Raw genomic sequence first — 23,420 nt, 5'->3', positions numbered from 1 at the left:
TGTGTCTTAAAAAATATGGTGTTAGAAGTATATAACTTAAAACTAGAGATTACTAAAAGTTTTTGAAAATCAATTCAAAACATCTATTTCATTTTTGCTGCATAAAAAGTACTTGTGGTAAAAATATAACTTATCTAATCCAGGAACAACGCATCAGTACTAATCGAGATAAGATTCTAATGTGGAGGAGGATTCCTAGAATGGCTTAATAGATTTCGTTTTTGTTGTTACACATCGTGCCCTTTTTCCAGGTATTGTACAAAGTTAAGACAACTTCCGACTACCATCGAGGTTCCAGGTGACCCTAGATACCATTTGCGCTTGGTGTAAGGGAGAGAACCTCTCAATAAACCCGCAAAAGACAATTGTTGTGCCCTTCACTAGGAAGCGAAAGTTGGATGGACTAATCCGCCCAACTATCCAAGGTGAAGAAATTCCTTTCTCAAAGGAAGTCAAATATCTAGGAGTAATCCTAGACAAAACCCTGTCATGGAATGGACATTTGCAGGGAGTTTTGCACAAAGCTAGACTATCCTTGTGGACTTGTCGCAGTCTTTGTGGAAAAAATTGGGGTCTTACCCCTGAAAGACTGTACTGGCTCTATGTGACTGTGGTTAGACCTATGATCACATATGGAGCAGCAGCCTGGTATAGGAAAGTCCGACAGACTTCAGTTATCAGTAAACTTTCACGAATTCAACGAGTAGCTGGATTGGCAATCTCTGGTGCGATAGGCACAACGCCAACTCTAGCAATGGAGGTTCTGCTTGGCCTATCTCCTCTGCATTTGCATATAGAGAAAGTGGCTAGAACAACCATTTACAGATTTAAGCAATATGCTCAAAACTGTTCCGACATGTCCTACCAATGGGCTGCGGAAGACATTATAAGCACTGATACTGTGCTATCAATGCCGTCAGATTTGGCGGTATCACTATCAGTGATTAATGCTCGATACCAGATTGTACTGCCTGAGCGGCAGTCCTGGATCGAAAATGAAAATTCTCTGGTTCGGGCAGACATTTGCTTGTACACAGATGGATCAAAAACGCCTGAAGGGGTAGGAGCAGGAGTATACTGCCAGACACCTCGAATTAAGCAAGCCTACAGCCTGGGTACGTACTGTACTGTATTCCAGGCGGAAGTATTTGCTATTGACATGGGTGCTAAAATCCTTCTTGAAAGAGGGGTGAAGAACATGACAGTACGAATTTTCTCAGACAGTCAAGCTGCTCTCCAGGCGCTGCAAGCCGTGAAAACGGTGTCGGCTCTGGTTAATGATTGTAAGAGAACATTAAACACACTGAGTTGTGATAACAGAGTCTCTCTGATCTGGGTCCCGGGTCACTCTGGTGTTGCTGGCAATGAAGCGGCAGATAAGCTAGCACGAGATGGCAGCGCTGAAGCGTTTGTGGGACCGGAACCAGCAGTTGGTGTATCATTTGCGATGGCCAAATATAGGATTGGACTGTGGGCTGAAGAGAGACTTCGCCTACTGTGGACCAGTTCTCCTGGAATGAGACATGCTAAGGTGTTTATTAACATCTCCACTGTCAAACCCGGGAATATTTTAGGACTTGCCCGTAGTAGCATAAAAGTTCTAATGGGTGTTTTTACTGGGCACTGCCGATTAAAAGCACACCTCAACTTGTTGGGTTTAGCCGACGATGTTGAATGCCGACTATGTGCGGAGGAAGCAGGGACGGTTGAGCATGTTTTATGCCACTGCCCTGCCGTTAACCGTATCAGATTCTCGATTTTTGGGTCGCAGTTTATCTCCTCAAAAGATCTGAATGACCTTTCGCCGAGCAAGGTATTAATGTTCGTTAAGAGCATTGGACTGCACGGTGAAATTTGATAACGATATCTATCGGGGTACAATAGATCCTTAGGGTCGCGGTGCAAGGTTGGTTGGTCCGCCTACCCGATATGTATTCTATGTAATGTAATGTAATGTAATGTACCATCGAGGTTATAACCTTTATTAGAGGAATATCGTTGAGCGATTAAACTAGAACTTTGGAAACGATTCGAAACGACTTGGCAATTGAGCTCATTTCATAAGCTCAAGCCCCAGGGGTCTTGGTCAACTTTATTAACCTAAATTTTAATATGTTAGAATTTATGATCAAATTACATCTCTAGGCTACATTATTATGTTGAATTTGATTCGTAGCATTGAATAAGCATTATACTGAGTGTTTGTGTTTATTTAAGGAAGTAGATATGCCACTGCTAAAGCAACTACAGTAAAACCTTGATATAACGGATTAATACGGAGAAGGGAGCGTCTGTTATAATCAAAAATCCGAACACTAACTAACACTAACATTAGAACTAACACTAGACCTGGAACTAGAAACATTCGGGTTTAGCCGCAAGTCTCTTAAGACGGCTAAACCCGAATGATTCTAGTTCTAGGTCTAGTGTTAGTTCCACTTTTAGTTATAAAAAATATACAACAATCTAACGCTGAATAACAATTAAAACTAGAACTAACACCAAACCTAGAACTAGAAACATTCGTTCTAGTTTTATCATTACTTTTAACACATTTTAACACCCTGTACAATTTTTAAACAAATAGAAACGTTTTCGCTAATTAATTTAGTTCATCTTGACCTTTAAACACTTTAGATGTTGTAAAAAGTATTTCAGCACCAAATTAACAAGATGGTTTCTAGATATTTTTTTCAAAATATTTTCAAAATTACTTATAAACTTACTAAATAATAATAGATGTCTGATGTTATTGTGTTCTCACGTTATACATAGATCTATTGCATATTCAATGCCGTATTGCATATTCTATGAGGCATTTACATCACCAATTTTTATTTTATATCAATTTTTTGAATATTTCCTTTCACGTGGAGAATTAAAATTGTTTTCTCGTTATCTTTATTTTTAGATTCGTTAAAATTACAGAAATGGAATGTCCTCCAGGTGTAGAGTTAGGTGGAGGAAGAGTAAACTGCAATTTTAGAACTCGTCAAGATTGGCCGCCGGTTATGGTGTGACCACACTCGATCGACATATGATGTAATATATGCGCTCTCATCCCCTATAATTTCGTTTCTCTCGTAATTACTATTGACATTAACATAACTATTGGCTGGATTTAATATCGAACCTGTATTTAACCGCACTTAAATCACTTAAATCATAGTGATGCAAGGTTTATTTTGAATTGTGTCTCAGATTTACGTTGTATCACCAATTTTGTTATGCATCTGCGCATAATTTATAATCGATTAATTCATAAACGGTTTGGAAAATGTTACTATTTTAACAGAATTCACAACTTTTGTAGTTGACTGCCGTTACTTTAAAAGTACCCCATTTCTGGACTCGCAATTCATTAGGAAAGCTTTTAACGGTAATGTAGATTGATGTACGATGTCGGTGGCACACGCGACGTTGGAAACAGCCATAGGCGTCGTGTTACCCTAACTTGATGACTATGATGAAATAGACGGACACCCTTTTGTCGACTCGTGTTCAACGTTACCTGTGTGATGTTAAGGGAAGACACGAGTATGGAATTAAATTAAATAGAGTTCGCACGCACCCCTACGACCATCATTTTTGTTGACTTAGCCTAACTTTTTTTTACTATAATACAATCGAGAAATCTAACTTAAGTTAGAATATCAAAAGTGATTGTAATAGTTAATTTAATTTACAACCGTGTAACCGTACGATAATCAAGATCCCACTCAAACAATTGGAATTATCGTCGGCAAATTATACACGGCTTATAGAAGGTATAAATAAGTAACCGGTGAATACCGTATAGTCAAAGTTTGCAATATAAACGTTTTGACCTTTCGATAAGCGTTCGTCCGGATGGATGGACGTATTTTACGTGGGCGGTATATAATTGTTTTCACAATTGAAATAAATGTTGCGCATTTAAACGCACCGCTAACGGACCTCGTTTATTGCTTAATTGTATGAGAACGATGTGTTTCCCTTAATTGCAATAAAAGTCGTCTTTAAAACGCTTTGTTACGACGGTACTGCAATAACGTCTGTGCCCTACGGTATGGTGAAATAGTAAAAGCAGTACTTTCTCTATTTCCTTAGTAAAAATATGATCCCACGAGTAGCATGCACTGTATGGTATTAACAATAATTTATGGCTGTCTTAAAGGGGTTCTATGTTCTACGTTTCCGACTATTTAACGACTACTACGCGGTTTTGTTTGACGTTTTACTTTGTTTGGTTTATTTCTAAAGCTTACGTTAAATGTTCATTTCTCTGACTCATACTAATACCAATAAAATAAATTCAATATCGATTGCATCACAGCATTATCTACAAATAAATTGTTACTTAAAAGACAGTTATGGTTTTTAGTGTTAACACGCTCAGCAGAAAATGCAATAACGGGGTATTATTGTTATTAATTAACCTTTCCCAAATATCTACAGGTTTAAATCGGCTTATATAGTAGTGCTTCATCTGCGGTTAACAGATATTTATTACAAACTATCTTGTTTCAATTTTATATCAATTTACAGCTTCGTACTTTACAGTTTTTAATTGCTGTTCATCCTGACGCGAGGTGCACTTATCGAAGTGATTTTAATTGATTTCAGTTTTATGACACAATTCGTTGCTTGTTAAATGCGTTATTTTTGTTTTACGTTTTAGGTCGTAACTTCTTCTCCTTACATAGTGAGCAATTTAATTAAAAGCAAACGATTAATTACCGTTGGTTGGATGGATCCTTAAAGCATTAAATGTGCAAATTACACTTTAAACGTCAAGTAATACTCTTTATGTATTGTCTAGGCACTTAAGTATGCTTAAATAGTTTTCTTGCAAGAATATTTTTTTAGTTTATATTTTCGTATAAATATTCAATTTTGGAATAATACAAATCGGACTGTGTGTGGTAAGCTTAAGTCCGCTGGGACCATATCACTAAGCAATCTTGATCGGATATACGACAGGAAACATCTACGTACTTAAAACAGGTTGCTTTGACGTCAGATTTAGATTATGACTTGCAATTTGTCTTCCACTCAAATACGCGCGGTGGGCAAAGGAGTTTTGATGAATCGTCGATTACGGGATTCCCGGTGAGCATCCGATTTCTGCATTACCGCTGTGACGATGATCCCTGACGGAGAGGATAATAACAATCCTATCTTCGATCTTGTTTTGATGCTACCAAAAAATGAGAATGAAATTAGAAAAATCGATTACATCAGGATACGGAAGAATATTAAATTGGTAACATACCGTAACGTCGCATGTTACGGTATGTGATATAGTGACCGCGAAACCGACTGACCAATGCGTAGGTGGGACCAGTCGTTGTGTCTCGTTAATGTTACTTACCTTGAGATCGCGATAGACCTTAAAAGAACCACTTTCAGTACGACTATGTATACAATGCAAAGAGAAAAGTATAAACAAAAATTACTACTAATACAAAACACTTTAGTTCACTTTAAAAAGTAAAATTTAAAAATAGCTGATACACGAAACCGGAAAGTCGTAAATTTATCACTGACAGAAACGTTCTTACTGTCAGATTTACACACCATACAGCGTGACAGATATGGGACCTCGCTGTAGGTGTAAATCCGTGAACTAATAAGAAGATATTTGCGGTGCAATTTTGCACAGGCTACTTATACGTCTGCGGTTATTTCTCTGGCTGCGATTATAAATTTCATTTCAATTTCAAGAGGTGTCAGCAAAGACCTTTACCGTCTCCCGGGTCAATAATAATTACTATAAATCAACGGTCGGCAACAGAACGCTCCGGTGCCAATAACGTTATTTATTATTTATTTGTTTTCACGTTTCACTCGACATTCAACGACCATACAAAAATGGACATGCTATATTTTACTTGTTTTTTCGTTTTATTTTCCTATTTATTGATTAAACTAAAACAAAATATATATATAAATTTTTGTCGATAAACCATCTCAATTACACGATCATTTTTGCTACGTTAATATATTGCGTGTCAGTAAATTTAAGCGAGGTTACCCGTATGGTAGTCACAATGGCCACAGATGGTTATTACCCATTTCTGTATATGTCCACAATAAGGCCACCGCGGCGCCCATAAACTGTAATCATTCCGACAAACGAAAACGAACAGAACGAAACTCGCACGCACGCACCCGGTCCATCGTTTTCTTCCTCGACCACAACGACGACGCAAAGGACGACTACGACAACAACGACGACGACCTATAGATAAATCGAGTGAAGAACGTTTTATTTTGAATAGGGCATAATTGTGACGGTGAACCCCTTCGCCGTCCCGTTTAAAAGCCCTAACAAGATTAACCTCCGTCACGCTCATAAGTCATCATTAACTGATTTTAACGCCTGTTGCGTGCGGCCCAGCCGCTTACCTTACGACAGTTGTTAATTCTCATTATAACCGTTTTAATATAAACATAATGGCGGCAGCACTCTATAGAAAACTAGTGACTTACGGTATCACTATAAACATATCATCTCACTTCTATGCTTCAGATTACTAAGCCATCTTTGAATAGGGTTGTAAAAGAGATATCTACGATAACCAGAATATTATCACTCAAAGAAGAGTACATTAATGGTGATAAGTGATTTATTTAATTTAAATTATAATACAGATATAAAAAAATTATGCATTTACTCATCCTTTTAATACTCATTAATACAGAAATCATTAAGTTGCTGCTTCCGGCATCTCACCTATTTCGCACAGCACTCAAGACCAAAGTAATGTGTCTAAAATAGACTAGCGAATGTGAATAAACCTATTATCGGCACTGATTTCTTAGGCAAGTACAATATCTTAGTAGATATTAATCAGTCGATATTAATAGCCTTTCTCTCCCATATTTCTTCTGCTCAACCACGCCTTTTCTCTATTGAAACAAAATATACTCAATTACTAAAAAATTTCCAAATTTAACTTCTTCCCCCGATTTCTCCATTCCTATGAATCATCAAACAACACATAAGATAATAACTAACTCTCATCTGCCTTTCAACCGCCCTCGAAGACTAGATTTCAGAAAAAAGAATTTGTAATCATGGTATCATTAGGGATCTGCCGTCCATCATCTTCATCAGTAGCATATCTTTTGCACGTGGTCCCTAAAAAGGACTCCGGAGATTGGCGCCCTTGCGGAGACTATAGGCAACTTAACCATATCACAGTTCCAGATCTTTATCCATTGCCTCACATACAACATTTTAATGTTCACTTATCTGATTGTAGAATTCTTTTTGAAAGATTAAACAGTTATAATATAAATATACAACCAAATAAATGTATATTTGGCGTCCCCTCATTAGACTTTTTAAGTCATACAGTATGAGAAAAAGTACTCTATAGTGGAAAGTATTGCTTTTAGACGTTTTAATTTAGCAATTTTAATTTTAATACAATTTAAAATCTGAAAAATAATCCAGGACTTCACTAATGCCCCAAACATATGACAAAGTGAAGACAAAAGTAATGGATTTAATCGTACAATGCGAATGGTTAAGTTGTACGAACGATATATGGACAATTCCATCAAAGTCTTGCTCACTGACTTGCTACTGAGTTTGACAAGTCATTTCATTATGAGATCACAAAGACTGAAAGTTACATTGAAAGCAATTGTACTGGAAGAGGACAACACCGGCGGTTACGTTTCAGAAAAGCTTACTCGAATTCTGGCCAAATGAAACATGAATATTTTTCTATTCGTTAGAGATAATGCAGCAAATATGGGTTGTGCAAGAGTATAACGCAATTCTATAGGTTGTGTATCTCATACTTTGCATCCTGTCATTAATGATGCCTTATTCAGAGAAGAAAGAATAGTCGGAAAAACAACTGGCCAAAATCAGACTTCCCACTTGCTCTTTACTACAAGACAAAGAAGTGCAGTGAAATAGCACGTAGCTAATGTTACGACGAAACTGAGACAAAACCCGACCCAACCCAACTCCAATACGTGAATGTCAAAAACATTTTTAAAAACAATCGGACGAATACGAATTCTAATAAAATCAAAGCGATTAGAAGACCAGCTAATAAACTATGTAATTTCCTGTTACAAAAACCGCATTGGTAAACAATTAAGCACAAATAAACTGCGCAACGACCTTTAATGACATTTTAACGGATGAATTCATTCAGAAACAATCCATTGTCTTCTTTTACTGGGTCACATCCGGCGATTTTTGTCTCATCCACTAAACCACTAAAAATAAAAATGGCTTATTTAATTGGAAATTATTTTCAAAATTTTTTAGTGATATCTCTTAATCATATTGTGGTCATATTATTTAAGAAGATAATTTTTTAAATAATTAGAAAGAACAATTTTTATTTTGTTGACAGTTAATAAACGGGATCTTAAATTTTACGATGATAAAACTGTTGTAAACTCAACAGTGGCTTGGTCGTTAAATAAACATATTACTTGGTCAGTTGTGGAGTCGAGAACGTAAACTTTTAAATGGTTAAAAGTGCTCAGCACGTTTTTACGATTTTTTGAGAAAATTTTACAAGACGTCGCGCCCGGTAAATACGCGAACGTCGTATGTTATAGTCTTGTTTTCACGGGACTCGGTCGGTCGGAGTATCGTAAATTAAATGGACCGCACTTTATTGGCAGTAAAAGTCACAAACTGTATAAAAATACAGACCGCTCATCCAAGTGCGGTTATCGCATACACGGCACTCTATTTTCTCATCTTCCTGTGGCGAAAATAAGATAAGGCCGCAGATATAACTTTATTGTCCTCTTTGCGGAGTTTCCGTAATTACCGAGGAGTGTACCTTTTACTACGGAACCGTTGACCTGTACAAAAATTATATTTTGTACGGGTCATATGAGAACGTAATAAAAACGATTACATCAAAATTGTTTTAAAAGTTCATTGCACCGAAAGGTATCAACATATTATGACTATCGTGTAATTTACAATTTATATTTGAAATGTAACTAACCCTATGATTTGAATTTCTCTCGCTTAATTACCCTATTGTTACTAAGACTATAAAGCTATTCTCTACGTTGAAACCAATAAAAAAGTCTAAAATTACCTCCAACATCATCTGAGTAAATAACAATAATAATCGGATTTAAATTTATGTAGGGATATTAAGAAGGAGTGATCGTTCTGTATCGACAGGCTGATTTAAATAATAAAATTGAACCGTTCTTCATCTTATACTGGATTTACAATGTGACTCACTCCGCCATAAATACCCACAACATGCCGGTGTAATTGTAATTTTAATATTTCCCTCCCATCAATGAACACGTAATAATATTTATACAATTTCTTGAATAGAATGGAAACCGTAGGTTTAAAGTATTACTGTATGCTAATCAAAATACTTCAAACACTCGTACATTCATCACTAACTAGCTGCGGTGTTAATAAACTTGCTTATTCCTTAGGGGTAAATTACTCCGAAGGTATGCATTCAATAACAAGTAAATTATAAGTCAAAAATATAAGAGCCATCAATAAAAAGTAAGACAAGACTTGTTCTGAAAGTAAACATCCAAACAATTTGATATAAGCGATCGCATCAGGGTAAAATAAACAGAAAGTATTCTTTCTGGCGAGCATTTGTAGTGGTGTTCGTCCTTTTATTTCTTCCTTCGTCCTTTGTGTGATTCTCGAACGGAGACAGAGAGGTCCTTGGCTCGTTCAGAGGGGTCTTCGGTGATGGAGAACACGTCTTGGGCCGCACACATCGTGGTCCACTTGACTAATGAACGTGGCCACTGTGTACTCGTACCCGCTGTATCGGCCAACAATCTACCACCAGAAGCCCGGCGAGCTCTTTTTATTCCTGAAAACATCCTTACAACACAACGGGCAACGACGGCTACTTACCCGTACTAGTGGTTCTTTTAGGGATGCTGCCTGCTACCGTGGGCTAAATTAATTGTGCGAATTCATTAGGCAAATTAAACATAAGACCATCCCGACATCTACCTGCAACAGACTCAGTTTAAAACATTATAGTTCCTTTAATTTAATAAGAATAAAAAAATACTTTATTGTTATCATAAAAGTTACACCAATTTTATATAAATATTTATAAGTGATGAAACAACAGTAATTTATAATAGGTCGTAGACCAAAACGACGCAGATGTTCCGCTAATGTGCGATTTCGTATTGATTTCATATTAATCACCGACTATAAGCCATTACCACGTCAGATGCGAGACTTGAAATAGTGCCCTGAGGTACAAATGAATAATTGGTGAATCATAAATTCATAACGACGACGGCTTAATACCTGTTACACGTACTAGATCAAGAACTTCCTATGCGGTATCTATAATTATGGGAAATTAGGTTTACTTGATAAGTGGATAATTGAAAAACCATATTTACTTGCAAAATCAACGATACAAAAATAAAGATAATCATGTATTAAAATATTACTTAAAGATTATAGTAGCTTAAATATCTAGATAATTAATATCTATAATTAATTAATTATTGGTATCATAACTTTTAAATATTCGTTAATTCTTGCATAAATTCATTCTTTTGAATAAATAATTTTAATGCATACAAATTCGAACAGCTATCCACACTGGTGTATTCTACTTTTAGTTTAATAAAAATATACAACAATTTAGCGTTGAGTAACAACTAAAACAAGACCTAGCACTAGCATTCGAACTAATACTAGACCTAGACCTAGAAATATTCGGGTTTAGCCGCACGTCTCTTCAGACGGCTAAATCCGAATGATTCTAGTTCTAGGTCTAGTGTTAGTTCTACTTTTAGTTTAATAAAAATATACAAAAATCCAGCGTTGAATAACAATTAAAACTAGAACTAACACTTGACACTTTAGCTGAATAAAAATATACAACAATTTAGCGCTCAATAACAACTAAAACTAGAATTACCAATTCAAGCACCTGGCCATATACTCCTCAAACCTCAACTGATGATCCAATGTAATTCCTAAAATTTGTACATCATCAGAAACAGTAAGAGGTTTATCATCCACCACCAATTGACCGGATATCAAAAGTTTAATTGCTCTCCTTGTAACACTACCGCAAAACAGAAGAACAGAAGACTTAGATGGATTAAGCACAAGCTCATGGCGTTTCGCAACATCAGAAAATAATGCTACATCGGAGTTAAATTTTATGCAGGCGTCATCCCCATTATTTGGATTAAAATTCAGCAGAAGCTGTGTATCATCTGCATACAAGTGAATCTGCGAATGCTCAAGAACTTGGTTAAAATCAGATGTATAAATAGAGAAATAGTGGCTCCAAAATGGACCCCTAAGGGACTCCACGAGGAACAGACAGAGTGCTCGATATTTGACTATTAATCTTCACTTGAGACCTATCCGACAAAAATGGCTTTATTAAAATTACAGCCTGATTTCCAAGACCAAAATAATGAAGTTTAGATGCAAGTATATTATGATTTATTACAAAAGTGGGGCTTGCTCGGCCTCTCTATAAGCAAATACCTCATCAGTAAGGTTCAATAAAGCTGTTGCGCAGATGAAACCCGAACGAAACCCAGATTGTTGATCTGGCAGGATATTATGACTTTCGCAGTGTGCTCTAAGTTGCCTTTACAAGACTCTCTCTAAAATTTTTGATATTACTAGTAGGATACTGATCGGTCTAAAATCCCTTAGGGCAGAAAAGGAAGATACTTTAGGTAACGCAATTACTTCAACCATCTTCCAGGCATCCGGAAAAACTGATTGATGAAGTATATGAGTAATATAAGGAATGAGAAAAGGAATACACAAGTCAATCATCCAGACTGAGATACCATCAGAACCCACCGCTGCAGTTTTAATGTTATTAATTATTATAGATACTTCATGTTCATTAACAGGCATAAAAGCTTGCATTATTTGCACTCTAGGGTTTACATTATTTTGATAAAATATGGGTAATTCGAGATCAGTCTGGATATAAAGAAATAATAAAAAAAAATGTAGGTACTTTGTTATCGATTTTTTTATTTATATTTAAAAGCTTAATCTTTCTCCAAAGAGCTAGTCAGCGTAATCATAGTACGCCTTCTTTTCAGCTCGCACCGTTGATGTTAAAAGATTGCAAGATAAAAGGAAGCCTCTTTTCAATTATCTAGCCTTTGTCGTGTTGGTCGTGTATCCCAATAAATTACTTTAGTTCTTAATAATTTGAGTTTCTTAATAACTACTTCCAATGTTATAATATCAATGGTAGTGGTGGTTACTGTTTGAATTCACTGGAAACTTTTTAATTCTGATTTTGTGCTTTTCAACAATACTTCTACCTTCGTGTTTACAACAACCTGAATTTCGTCAACTACGTACAAGTCTAAGACATGGCCAAGTTTCAAACAGTTTCCTCCAATCTCCCTGTCGTTGTTGTCGCCGTCGATGTTGTAGTCTTCGGTTCGCCGGCGCCGGTAAGATTGCAGTCCGCGTGCGACCGTTGTCTTGGCCACTACGCAATCACCGTCTCACGTTACGCCCACGGCACGCGCACGTGCGCGAATTCCGCACTGCGATCGCGCGGTTAACACCCACCTGGGCCCATTCAACAGAGAAACTCACCCCATTTTCAGTAACACCAAGACCGACGACGTCGGTACAGGATCCCATATACATTTATTTTTAATTAAAACCATCCTGATAAAAAAAATTTGATCGCTATAAGAACAATTCAAAATAAAGTGTAGAAATAGTTGATGTACATTATCCTTTTGACTTTTTATTCTTTTTTTCTGTTATTATTTTTTTATGCTTGGATAAAGTGTAGGTGAAATACTTGATCATCCTGGTCGGCCGGGAGGTTGTGTTTTTAAGTGGTTGTGCTATGGATGCGGGGGCGTGCTGCTTAACGCCTTCAGCATCGGCGAACCAACACTCAGAGGATCAAATTGTACCGGCTCATCCGGCAGATTGTTGGAGTACGCACCACCATCAAAACAATCACACTCAACCATTCGTTGACGCGTGGTTACAAATGCAGGTTGGTCAAGATATTCAATCAAAATGTATAATATAAAGTTTTTGAAATCAACATAATCTCCTTAAGTTAAGCTTGGACTATAAGTTCTAAATATCTAATTTTATGGATGAACAATTTTATTTTAATAGTACACTAAAGAGCTTAAAAGCAACGTGAGAAACTATTACTTGAAATATGATATTGAGGAAGTAAACAGCAATTAAAATATAATTGGACGCCCACAGCGCAAAGAGTACAGATACAGTTATGGTGGTTATATTGTCTATTATAGTCTTGCGAAATAATAAACATATACTACGTAATTGTTGTTAAACTTTTACTGAATCAATGTTTATAAAATAGTGGTTTTTTATCTCTGTTTAATTTTTTGTGTGTCATATTATTTACGTTTAAAGCAATAAAAGATAAAAAACCAATAAGTAACCTCTGAAGAAACGTCGTAGGAGGCTTCTTATTTCATGATCAGAAGAACACTTACACTTCCCGTTTGATAACTTCGGAATTGAAATTGTGATTGACTCTTATGTGGGCAATAACCATCAAAATCATAGTTTATGATCGCTTTAGCCAACTGCGGCGTTTATAAGTACATCTGCGATGAAACATGTGCTAACGAAGCGTTAAATTTTAAGATAAAATAACACGAGGCAAAATTAGGAATTAATGTTCCGTGTCGAGGTTACCATTCCTTTACTGGTTTTCATTTGTGTATGTCATTTAATACCAAATAAAATCGTTTATTTATGATGTATGTTTAAGCTTAAATGATAAAAAATAAAATAAATATTATGTTATGAAATGTAAGTAAAAGTAAACGGATATTCAAAAAATAAGTTCACATTTGTGGTGAACTAAAGACCTTTGGTAGTTTAGTTTATCGTTGAGAAGGTAATTGTGAATAGGGCACGTAATTTGCTATATAACCTTTACTGTCTTCGAACAAAATAATTTTGCTCTCAAAGTACGTGTCGAAAAAATTGATAAAATCTCACAAAACTCACCATCAATTCTATTACATAAAGAGAGTGAACCGTTTACGTAAGAGCGAATCGCGAATAGTTGCTGGGGAGTCAGTGAAAAATCGCTTATTTCAACAATGCGCTTATCTCTCGCCGAGATACTTGTAGAACAAAAGCACGAAGCACGTGGTAATTAAATAGCATAAAAACCGTGTAGCAGTGTAAATAGCATGGGATTCTTCACGGCCCGCTGGCCACAGAGTTACGTTTCCGACATTCGCCCCACCGAGCGCACTTTGCCGATAAAACGGGCGTTATAATAGCCGCTTTCATGCTCATTTGCGGCCCGTACTCGATTTTATTACACACGTTTACGTTAATTATTTTGCAGTCGGTTAAAATGGATTTAAATGAGAACCAAACGGGAAACTTTCAACCCGATCCAATCGATGAGCATACACGTGACTCACTACCACTTACGTTGGGAACTTAAAGACAATCTTACTTAATACTTTCTTAATACATACTATTACGTTGTTATCATGATTCTAGTTATTACATTTTTATAATAACTATTAATACTCGTATCATAAGCCAGAACCAATGAATGACAACGTTTCTTAGCTACTTTTCAATCTATTTTTGATAGAATTTTTCATAAATTAGGATTTTTTTGCAGTATAGTATATTTTGTTAAAATCTGATCTCCCGACAACGTTATTCACTAAATTTTCATAAAGTCATTAATCTTGCCCATAAATATTCAATCTTTTTCTTGCACTTTAGATCATGCCCGAATAATTACAGACTCTTCTTCTAGCTTGGAATACACCCAAATTCATTTGTGACAATTTTTGGCTGGAGACAATTTTTTGACAATTTGAACTATGGTTAGAGCGGCCTTTTTCATACAGGTGTATGGTGGCTGGTCATTGCTTGTTGTTATAATCAAGAATCTTGTCAGTATAATCACAAATTTTCTCTTGCAATTTGGAATTCGGCCAGCGTAATTCTTAACTATTTCTTGAAGTCAGAAGTCTGGCTAGAGTAAGCCCAAAAATCTTTTTTAACGGATTCGTGCCTGATCGTTGTAATTCTCAATTTTCTTTTGAAGTCTGGAATATAGATAGTGTATGTTCAGCTTTTTGCTTGTAGTTTGGTGTCTACCCAGTACAATTCTAGACACTTTCTGAAAGTCTGGAATCATGCTAGTGTAATTACAGATTTTCTCTTGCAGTTTGGAATGCAGGGTAATTTCTGGCTGTACTTCGCAAATGTAAGTTCAAACAGTTGTTAGTTTTATGGCATCTGGTCTATGTGATTTTAAACTTGCCATTGAGTTGTGGAGTCAGACAACTTATTGTTTAGACTTACAAAACCAGCAAGATGTTAATAAGTCAATTAATAATTTTGCAAATTAATTCTGGGCGATCTCAAATTAAACGTTGTAATATTAAATGAAACAAATCAATCAATTATTGCTCATCTGTCCTGCCATCAGAGAAAGAAGAAGATTAAAGTTTTCTTTAAAATAGTAATATACGTAGACGTTAATTTAATGCTAACTTTAACTTTGTTATTGACATGGAAAATATTTCCCATTTTCGATTAATAATTTATTATTTACTATAAATTATTTCCTGATTACCATAATTATAGTTAATATAAGTTAAAATTCCATTAATTCCGTAAATTACTATTAAATTCGTTGCTACAATATTATTTTGACATTAATAATTGTGTGTTTAAGGAATGTTGTAGTTATTCCATGGGAATTAAACATAAATATCCGTTAAACTAACAGACGGAAGATCAGTTTTCAACCGGAAATTAGTTTCGTTCGTCCCCCTAATCGCTAGAGAATAACCTTTGTTTTATTTCACGATTACCTGTTGATATAATTTGAAGGATAAAAGCAATTAATTTTTTTACATTCTTTATTTTTTTTTGTACCGATGTTTCATACAAAAAGACGATTATATTTGCACGCGCCGACAATATGAAATGTAACAATAAATAGTTAAAGAAACCTTGATGTCAATTGGCATGATCTATTCCTGCATATTTCACATACCTAAACAAGATGTTGCTAAGAAAGGTCGAACAAAACTATGTAGATCATAATAGAATTTATGATTTTAACGATGACGTAATTTAAGAAAAAAAACATTTGATATTGTATTTTATATAAAAAGAGGTCTTACATTTCACTTAAAATTTATGCGAACCGCAAACTGCCGCTTATTTTCAAACGAGATTCACAAACTGGGACGGGGAACGCTTGGAAATTCCTAATTGGGGCCGATTTTGGTGTTGCGGTTTGCAAACTGTCATACTTGACCAGAGTCTTGGTACGGTGTACGGGATTTATTATTAGTATAGTTTCCGCGAAAGTTCGCTTAATATTCTTATAACGTGGTTCTTGCAATATTTTCTGGGAATTACTACTACTTCTGAATGTTAACCGTATAGTTTTTTGAAAATAAAATCTTTATCATAATTATTTCCAAGTAATTTTAAACAAAAATTTCACTTCATGTATTAAGGTAATTAAGTGTTGTTCGTGAGTTGCCAAATTCTTACGGTTCATTTGCCTGATGCGAAATTAATTCCGGTTAACTTGGCTAATACGCACTTTGAAATGCAGTAGTTGTGACCTTTCTTTAGATTACGGTGTTGTGAAAGAATGTAGCAATTATAACGGCATCTGTATCTAGAATAAGACAGTTGAATTTATTAAACCTAAAGAAAAATACCTATCGATGTATGTGATCTGATTTATTTACGATTTACTGTTTTCCTATAAGTAGGAAAATCTAAATAGTAGAACATGGAGTGACTTCTCTTATGTTATATTCTGTTTTAGTTTACCCCCATTCCTTTGTTTTTCATCTCCTGTGTATTTACATAATATATTATCTGATAGATTGTGATTAATAAACTTTACGTCTAATTTAAAAGCAGCGTTGCCAACATATGTCGGCCAAATGTTATAAAAAAACTTTTAGAATAAAAGTTGTAGCAAATTTTATTCGTAACAATATTGCTCTCTTTCACTTTTGCTCTAAGATGCGTCAATATTGAGAAAAATACAAAAAATATGAAATTCCGATGAATTTGTTGCTTTTTCATGTTGTAAATGGTAACACTCGGGAATTGGAGCATTTTACAAAGAAATTTTTGCAACAAAAGTTGTAGCAAATTTTATTTTTAACAATATTGCTCTCTTGCACTTTTACTCACAAGTGCATAGATATCGAGAAAAATACGATAATATGAGATTTGATGAATTTCGTTGTTTTACAAGACGTTCATGGTAACACTCGGGAATCGGAGAATGTTATAAAAAAACTTTTAAAACAAAAGTTGTAGCAAATTTTATTGTTAACAATATTACTCTCTTTCACTTTTGCTCTTAAGTGTATAGATATCGGGAAAAATACGGCAATGCGAAAATTTAATGAATTTCGTTGTGTTACAAGCTGTTAATGGTAACACTCGGGAATCGGATATTGTTACAAAAAAACTTTTAAAACAAAAGTTGTAGCAAATTTTATTGTTAACAATATTGCTCTCTTTCACTTTTGCTCTTAAGTGTATAGATATCGAGAAAAATAGGGCAATGCGAAAATTTAATGAATTTCGTTGTTTTACAAGCTGTTAATGGTAACACTCGGGAATCGGATATTGTTATAAAAAAACTTTTAAAACAAAAGTTGTAGCAAATTTTATTCTTAACAATATTGCTCTCTTTCATTTTTGCTCTCAGATACATAGATATCGAGAAAAATACAAAGTATGAAAATTTTAAGATTTTCTCTTTAAGTTATATTGATGGTAACATTCGGGAATCAAAGCATATTACAAAAAAATCTTTAGAACAAAAGTTGTAGCAAATTTTATTGTTAACAATATTACTCTCTTTCACTTTTGCTCTTAAGTGTATAGATATCAAGAAAAATAGGGCAATGCGAAAATTTAATGAATTTCGTTGTTTTACAAGCTGTTAATGGTAACACTCGGGAAACGGAGAATGTTATAAAAAAACTTTTAAAATAAAAGTTGTAGCAAATTTTATTGTTAACAATATTGCTCTCTTTCACTTTTGCTCTTAAGTGTATAGATATCGAGAAAAATAGGGCAATGCAAAAATTTAATGAATTTCGTTGTTTTACAAGCTGTTAATGGTAACACTCGGGAATCGGATATTGTTATAAAAAAACTTTTAAAACAAAAGTTGTAGCAAATTTTATTCTTAACAATATTGCTCTCTTTCATTTTTGCTCTCAGATACATAAACATCGAGAAAAATACAAAGTATGAAAATTTAAACATTTTCTTTTTAAGTTATATTGATGGTAACATTCGGGAATCAAAGCATATTACAAAAAAATCTTTAGAACAAAAGTTGTAGCAAATTTTATTCTTAACAATATTGCTCTCTTGCAGTTTTGCTCTCAAACGCATAGATATCGAGAAAATACCATAATATGAATATATGATGAATTTCGTTGTTTTACGAGATATTAATGGTAACAATTGAGAATCGGATCATGTTACAATACAATTTTTAGAACAAAAGTTGTAGCAAATTTCATTCTTAACAATATTGATCTTTCTCACTTTTGCTCTTAGATGCGTCAATATTGAGAACAAAACAAAAATATGAAAATTTGATGAATTTGTTGTTTTTTCAAGTTATTAATGGTAACACTCCGAAATCGGAGCATTTTGCAAAAAAACTTTTGGATCGAAAGTTGTAGCTAATTTTATTTTTAACAATATTGCTCTGTTACACTTTGCTCTCAGATGCGTAAATAATAGGGTTGGCAACGCTGTTTAAAAGACTAAAATGAACAAAATAAAATGGAAAAAATTGACTCAACATGATTTTTGAACACAATTAGAGAGAAGTAAAAGAAGTAAGGTATTCCGGACATTTTAATGTTTACAACTTCGTGATATGTTTCCAAGAAAAATCTGTGGAACTATAACATTTACATACGACTTAAATGATGCAATTAAATTTAGCTTCGAGCTTCGTTTTCTTTAATAATAATCTCGATAAATATCTTAATAGTACAATATTGTTGGTAACGTGAAATATCACCTCGCTTATTATCAATTTGTAAAATCAATGGTGTTAATTTTTTCGCTACCGCCGTTGGACGTAAAATCGATCGATAAAAGCGTTAGACGTAAGTATCCCGTAAATATATATTTTTTCTATGATAACTTAACGCGTTTCACAATCCACACAATTGCGCAAGCGAATGTAAGTTATTACATAAAATAGATTTTATATTTATTCCAAGCTGTCGCATTTATTACACATTTAAATATTTAACCTAAATATCGTGACATTATACGCTTTATTATTACGATATTATATTTGAATGGATTTTAACTATAAGAAGGTGAGTTTATTTATTAGTAAATGATATAATAATATTAAGATTTACAAAGTGATCAACTACCTTCATCAACCAAATTGGGTAAATTGAATAATTGTGTAAAAATTGTGTTCACCTCGTTCTCAAATAGTCGATTTTTTTTATTCCTCAGCGAGAAAGATGTATGTCGCAATTATCTGGACGGATAAATCGTACGAGATACTTGAATTAGATAAAGTCTTGACAAATTAGAGGCCAAAGGAAAAAATTACGACTACCGAGCAGCAAACGAGAAGCGGATCTCTCGTCTTGGAATTGCGTAATTGGAAAATGGCAAAGATTCTTTTTTTTCCAACGCGACGAACTTAACGGGTTTCATGAAATAATAAAATTTTAATGGCCACACTGTCGCGAGTAACGATAATTGTTAAAGTGACATAAATGTTAAAGTAGACGGGTAAACCGTTGAAATTTTAATCGCTATTAAATTACTTTAAAAAAATACAGATAAAAGAAATTTATTAAATCATTAATTAACAGAAAAGAGTTAATTTATTTAAAATTATTGATATTTAACGAGTTTTTATTTTAATTGACTTATCTTAATGACTACAAAAAAAACAAGTAGATATATTTATGAGACTAATTTAGAATTTCCCGGATGAAAGTGTTCGGTTTAAGTGGAATAAGATGAGTTCAATATTATATGTGTGTGAAAGGATTATGATGTTTCTATGACGTCTACGTTGTTATTTTAAATACATTTCCGGTGATAATACAGACCAATCTACGTGTTCAGTAAACTGAAAAATTACTTTGTAAATGCAGTAAAACCTCGATATAACAGACCCTGTTGAACGGACATAATATTTTTATGTCTGAAGACGCACGGGTAAACCAGAAACATTCTAATTCTTGATCTAGTGTTGGATTTAATTGTTATTCAGCGCCAAATTGTTATATATTTTTAATAAACTAAAAGTAGAACTAACACTAGACCTAGAACTAGAAACATTCGGGTTTAGCCGTCTTAAGAGACGTGCGGCTAAACCCGAATGTTTCTAGTTCTAGGTCTAGTGTTAGTTTTAATGCTAGTGTTAGTTCTAATTTTAGTTGATATTCAGCGCTAAATTGTTGTATATTTTCATTAAACTAAAAGCTGTTCGAATTTGTGTGCATTAAAATTATTTATTCAAACAGTTTAAAGTGCAAATCAAAAATTTTTACTGTATTTATAAAGCTTCCATCACTAACTAAAGTATGGGAAAAAGAAAAATGTTTTTTTAAAAATATTTATATAAAATAATAACAATGACAAATGATTATTTCATTGTTACATAATCACGCATAATTACATTTTATGTCACATTATTACGTTTTATGATAATGTATTTTCGTTATTACGACCATTTAAAACGAAAATTTATAGCTCAAGGTACTAAACATGCTCTCCATTGAATACGTAATTTTTAATGCATACATAAATATCTATATCACACCGCATGTGTAGATCTAATATCCATTTAAGGTCATAATAAAACTTTACAAACATTTATACCGTATTAAATTATAAAAAAAGCTGTTGATAAAAATTTGTTTATAAAAAACTTTCGTAAATTCATACTGTTTAACGTCAAACAAGAAATATGCGTTTCTCCGCGGAAACATAGTTTTACCGCCAATTATTGTCTTATTAAATGGAGCCAAGCGAAGCTATTTATTAATAAGGCATTAACGGGGCGTTTATTTTTTAGTTCGCCCAAGGGCTAATTAGCCGTTTCGTACCACAAAACCTTTATTTTTAATTCCGGGAAAACGCCATTAGGGCCGTACACCGGAAGGCGTGCTTTCGTTATCTCCATGCGGAGTCATCGAGTTTCTCTTCACTTTCCCTTTCGCAACTTATTTACGCTTAATCTTTTACACTAATCTTTGGTCGCCGTTATTCGGACGTTTAGTATATCTCGTGGTCCACGAGATAGCTGAAACTAGATACGAGACTTACTCGCGTTATTTAGGACAACGTGTGGACGCCAAACGAGTCACTAATTAGCGGTTAATGTCGCATTAAATATGTAAATGGGTTTTAGCTATACTTTAAGTGGTGATATTAGATGTATACAGGAAATTACAAATAAAATTTCATTTTATAGAAAGTTATTTTAAAATATTTAAAGAAAAGATTTAATTTATTTCATCTAAATTTTGGTGTATTTCTGTTTTTTTTTAATATTCGCCAAAAATCTTGTGATACATTGCAATACGGTATAAGGCTACGATAATGATAGATTACAAAACTAGTTAGTTAATACAGCCGATTGAACAAGTACTGTTGGACAAGAAGAGTTTATATAGCTCTAATCTGCTGAACTTGTTAGGTATTTGTGCGGAAAATATGGTATCGTGAGACAGAATCGGTGCTCTTCGTGTGATGACATCTCAAGTAAGTACAGCACCTCTTAACCTTTTCCAAAAAGGAGATCATTAGCTGATGTCTTTTACTTCGCCTCCATCACCATTACCAAACACCGTATATAGATTCATCACAATAAGATCGCAGGCAATGCCTTTGTCTAAGCTCTAATCAGGAAGAATGTACTTTAACTTTTAAGTCATATTAGTATTTGACATTTCAATTCTATTTTATTTAATTTTCTGGAAGTTGGAAGCAAACAACAATGGTCACTGAGTTACCAGCACTAAAATGTGATGATATTTACCACTATTTTCATTGTTCGCTTTTTTTGGTCTTATTGCCATTGGATTTTCAGCAAGAGGTGTTTGAAAAATTACCACAGAGATATCTTGCTCGTCTAGATTATTAAATGAAACCATTGTGCGACATGACTCCACTGTTAAAAAGTGGCATTGATGGAAACATTGGTATGGTAGTGGGTTCAGAAAGTTATTGATTGAGTGAGACTTGGGTTGAGTGGGGATCTCTATATCTTCTAGAAACTTTAGGTCCTCTTACCCGCTACTGGTGTAGACCTGGAAAGACTAAAAGTTCCTAAATCTTAAATGTCAATTGACACACTAATCCCAATCTAAAATTAATCCCAACCTAACGTTGTTTCTATATGATAACATTGCTGGATACAGAGTATGAGGAGGCAGAATAAGCCTTTTAAATTCAGGGTTTCTTCAACTAAAATGATTTAAGCAATATTTTTCTTGTAGAATATCATTCCCATTGTGGTGGAATCTGAAATTAAAATGGAATCAAATTATTCCCGTTGAGTTATTGTATTCGTGACTTAATGCCAGTAGTCTCAATACGACATGATTTAATGCATTTTGTACGAGATAGGTAGGTATAATAAATATCTTAGCTTATTTTTTTCGTCAAGTTTAATAATTAATTATACAGTTGGGTAGATAAGGAATTTAAGCTACTGCCACCTTGTATGTAAATATATTACACGCAATTGTGTATTTACGGTGCTTAAGTTTACGCCTTTGATGTTATATGTCACAGTAATTATAATGGTAATGACATATTACCCCACTAAACGCTTTTTGTGCGACAAATAATAATACTTACACTTTGAACTCAACTTGAAACGGTCCATTATAAATGATAATTGTATGGTACGTGATTTATACCGCATTAAAAGGTAATATATCTTGGTTTGCGCGCTTTTATACCAACATTTACGTAGTACACGTATCCTGGTGACCGTTAATTCTAAATGGCGTCGATTTTTACGTCCGCTATCTCTTTCCCTCATGGAAAATGCAAACGACGTACTTACATAATTTCGTGTTTTGCCGGATAATGTCGAGCGTAGTAAATCAATGGGCGACCGTATAAGGACACGGAGCTAAACGAATTTTTTAACGGGCATTGTCGTGATGTCTGTTGAGCAACTGTCCGCCGCCGCGCCACTTTGGCCGCTTGAACCGAAAGCCTTGAAGATTTAATCTGATTTTGTCAATCTTATACAATATGGTATAAATCAAAAATAATTAGAAAATATTAGCATAACACACATTTTCGTTCTAAATATGGATTCGGTTGATCATTCACGTTGTTTCTATAGATATATTTCGATTCGTGT

At 34.3% G+C, this 23,420-nt stretch overlaps 1 protein-coding gene across 1 annotated transcript in view; it reads left to right on the top strand.

Moving 5' to 3' along the window:
* The first annotated feature begins 12,474 nt into the window (after nt 1–12,474).
* LOC111427128 (dendritic arbor reduction protein 1-like) overlaps nt 12,475–23,420 on the top strand; it is a 180,146-nt gene continuing 169,200 nt past the window's right edge. Inside the window, exon 1 of the mRNA XM_023062117.2 lies at nt 12,475–13,007. Within this exon, the coding sequence (XP_022917885.2) occupies nt 12,852–13,007 (156 nt within the window). The 5' untranslated portion in view covers nt 12,475–12,851. The remainder of the gene's footprint in view (nt 13,008–23,420) is intronic.

This window comes from Onthophagus taurus, chromosome 2 (genome assembly GCF_036711975.1).
Source record: "Onthophagus taurus isolate NC chromosome 2, IU_Otau_3.0, whole genome shotgun sequence".
In the NCBI taxonomy this organism is placed as follows: domain Eukaryota; kingdom Metazoa; phylum Arthropoda; class Insecta; order Coleoptera; family Scarabaeidae; genus Onthophagus; species Onthophagus taurus.
This window is presented reverse-complemented; position numbering and strand designations above follow the sequence as displayed.